A 2,652-nucleotide genomic window follows, 5' to 3' on the forward strand; every position below is an offset into this window, starting at 1 on the left:
GCACTCGCAGTTCTCGCACAGCGCCATGGGAGGATACTGCAACGGCACCATCAGCACCATGTCAGACCTGCCGTCCTACCAGGAGAGCATGAGGAACGGCGCGACGGCCACGGCTTGGTACGGCTCGAACCCGGAGCCCAGATACCCGACAAGTGAGTCCGATCAACAGAATCTTTCATCCCGTGTACTTTATCTGATTAATGTCCATCAGAAATGGCATGTTATTAAGGCTTTTGCCATTTATTATTTCTTTGATTCTCTCGTTTTAAAGAAATCAATTATTAGCCTATTACTATTTGTTTACACACTGTCAAGCTGTCATATTATTAAGGCTCATGGAATTTGTCCTCAAATAATGCAAGTCCATTGCCTACAGAAACCTGCGCGTGAAATATACATGTGAAATATTAATATAAATAAATAGGCCGATAGATAGATAGAACAAAACAATTCTTAGTAAATAAAACAAAGATTATTGAATTAAGTTTAATGTACGTTTTACGCACTTAATCGTTTATTTCGGTCTTTCTACGTCAAAATTTCAAGTTTAATTCAATGTTGCTTGCCGTTTTCTTTCTTTCAAGTGAAAATGGTCCCGGAGTAAACACTGCACCTTTTTGTAGCGTTGATAGAATTTCATTTAATTCTTTTCGGCTTTGCATTTTTAAACCATTTTTGTTTAATTCTTATTTGTATTCGATTTCATTTATAATAGGCTTATATATGTGGACGTTTTGTACTTGTTAAAAAACGACACTTATAAACGGCTACAGGCTATACATTTAATATAATTTATAATTATTTTATATTAAATGAAATCAACTTGAGTTTCGCACCACATACAATGAATATACATTTCAGAAACACACTTCCCCTCAGAAATTGCTAGTACATTTCACAAATAAACGGCAAGTAACACACTGAATTAAATGTGAAATTTTGAAGAAAGATTGGAGTATTATTTTCCTGTAAAACACACTCCAATAATCTTTATTTACAACTTCGAAAAGTCATTTTTTGAAATTGCATAAATTAGGCATCGATGTAAATATTAATTTGCTTGTCCTCTCAAGTCTCCAGGTTTATGGGCCCCTCGGCGGGCATGAACATGGGAACATTACCGGGCATGGATGCAAGTAAATCTATGGTGACTTTACACGCGGCGCCGCGGAGGAGACGGCGCGTGCTCTTCTCTCAGGCGCAGGTGTATGAGCTGGAGCGCCGCTTTAAGCAGCAGAAGTATCTGTCGGCGCCGGAGAGGGAACATTTGGCCAGCATGATTCACCTGACCCCGACCCAGATCAAGATCTGGTTCCAGAATCACAGGTATAAAATGAAACGCCAGGCGAAGGATAAAGCGCCGCAGCCGCAGCAGGACAGCGGAAACCTGTGCACGCAGCAGTCGCCGAGGCTCGTGGCTGTGCCGGTGCTGGTTAAGGACGGTAAACCGTGTCAGAACGGCTCCAGCACGCAGACGTCGGTCCATCAGCAGGTGCAGAACGTGCTGGGCAGTGAGACTTTAGCTTCAGCAGAGGATCTGGAGGAGATGTCGCCCAGTCCTCCTCTGATGAACAGCCTCTCTCAGACTGACGCCGCGCTCATCGAGTACACCAGCGGCATGGGGAGCTCCAACCTGCTGTACGGCAGAACGTGGTGATATTTCAGCCAGCGGGCATTTTTACCACACAGACGGGAACGATAATTGCATTTAAGACTTTTTTTTTTAATAACTCATTTTTTTTAAACGGCACTCGTCTGATGCAGCGGTGCGCGGACCCTCACGTGAATTGTATGGATTGTAACTTTAAATCATTATTGAATGAAATCTCTCCAGCGGATGAGGAGGAGGAGGAGTGTGTGATGAAGACTAGTTTAGCGTGATGCCATTAATCCGACATCAGTTTTGTTGCTTTGTAAAATACAAGCTGTAGATGAAGAAATGTTTTGTGTACATATCTAACACTGGACAAAGAATGCTTTCTCCAAGTCTTTTGTAAGTTTAAAAGGAAACAAAATAAATATGAGTGCTGCAACTATGAAAGAACCACTTGAATTCAGTATTAAATCATTTTTGTTCCTCAAACCGAGCAGCAATTATTATGCATTAAAGGTCTAAAAATACTAGCTTAAAAGAGAGAGAGAAATATAGCATTATTTATAGTAATTATAAATTAGACCAAGGAAATCTAAAAGGTTAGACTGAATATACGCTAAAATAGTTTTTTTCCCCACGAAGTCGCAAATAAAAAAAAAAAACTATTTCTACTTCAAAATTGCACGTTTAATTCAGTGTTAAGTACCGTTTCTTGGTAATTACTTGTGAAATGTTCTAGCATTTCTGAGTGAAATTTCACTGAATTTAATTGTGTAAAACGCTTGCTAAAGAGCTTATCGGAGGCGATTTAGATACAATTAGGACATAAACACCGATATTTTGTAGTACTTTTATTTGCTATAAATGTTGAGAGCAAAGTTAAATAAATATATATATAGCAAATTAAATGCATTTCCTTATTTAACAATAAGAACGAATTAGTTTGTTTCCAAAATTATTACATATGTTAAATGCGTGTATACTGACCTTTTGCATTGGTCGATTTTACTTTAAAAAAAAAAACCCAAAACAAAAAAATATATATATTCTAATAGGTC

General features: G+C 38.7%; 1 protein-coding gene across 1 annotated transcript; it reads left to right on the forward strand.

The window, feature by feature from the left end:
- Positions 1-4: 4 nt before the first annotated feature.
- Positions 5-1,685, forward strand: LOC107580186 (homeobox protein Nkx-2.4-like; the record flags this gene model as incomplete). Its single annotated transcript, XM_016265920.1, has 2 exons — positions 5-152; positions 1,074-1,685. Coding segments are annotated over 2 exons (732 nt in total), but the record flags the coding sequence as incomplete, so codon positions are not given.
- Between the last annotated feature and the right edge of the window lie 967 nt (positions 1,686-2,652).

The sequence above is a fragment of the Sinocyclocheilus grahami genome, unplaced genomic scaffold, assembly GCF_001515645.1.
Source record: "Sinocyclocheilus grahami isolate Dianchi unplaced genomic scaffold, SAMN03320097.WGS_v1.1 scaffold26492.1, whole genome shotgun sequence".
Classification (NCBI taxonomy): Eukaryota; Metazoa; Chordata; class Actinopteri; order Cypriniformes; family Cyprinidae; genus Sinocyclocheilus; species Sinocyclocheilus grahami.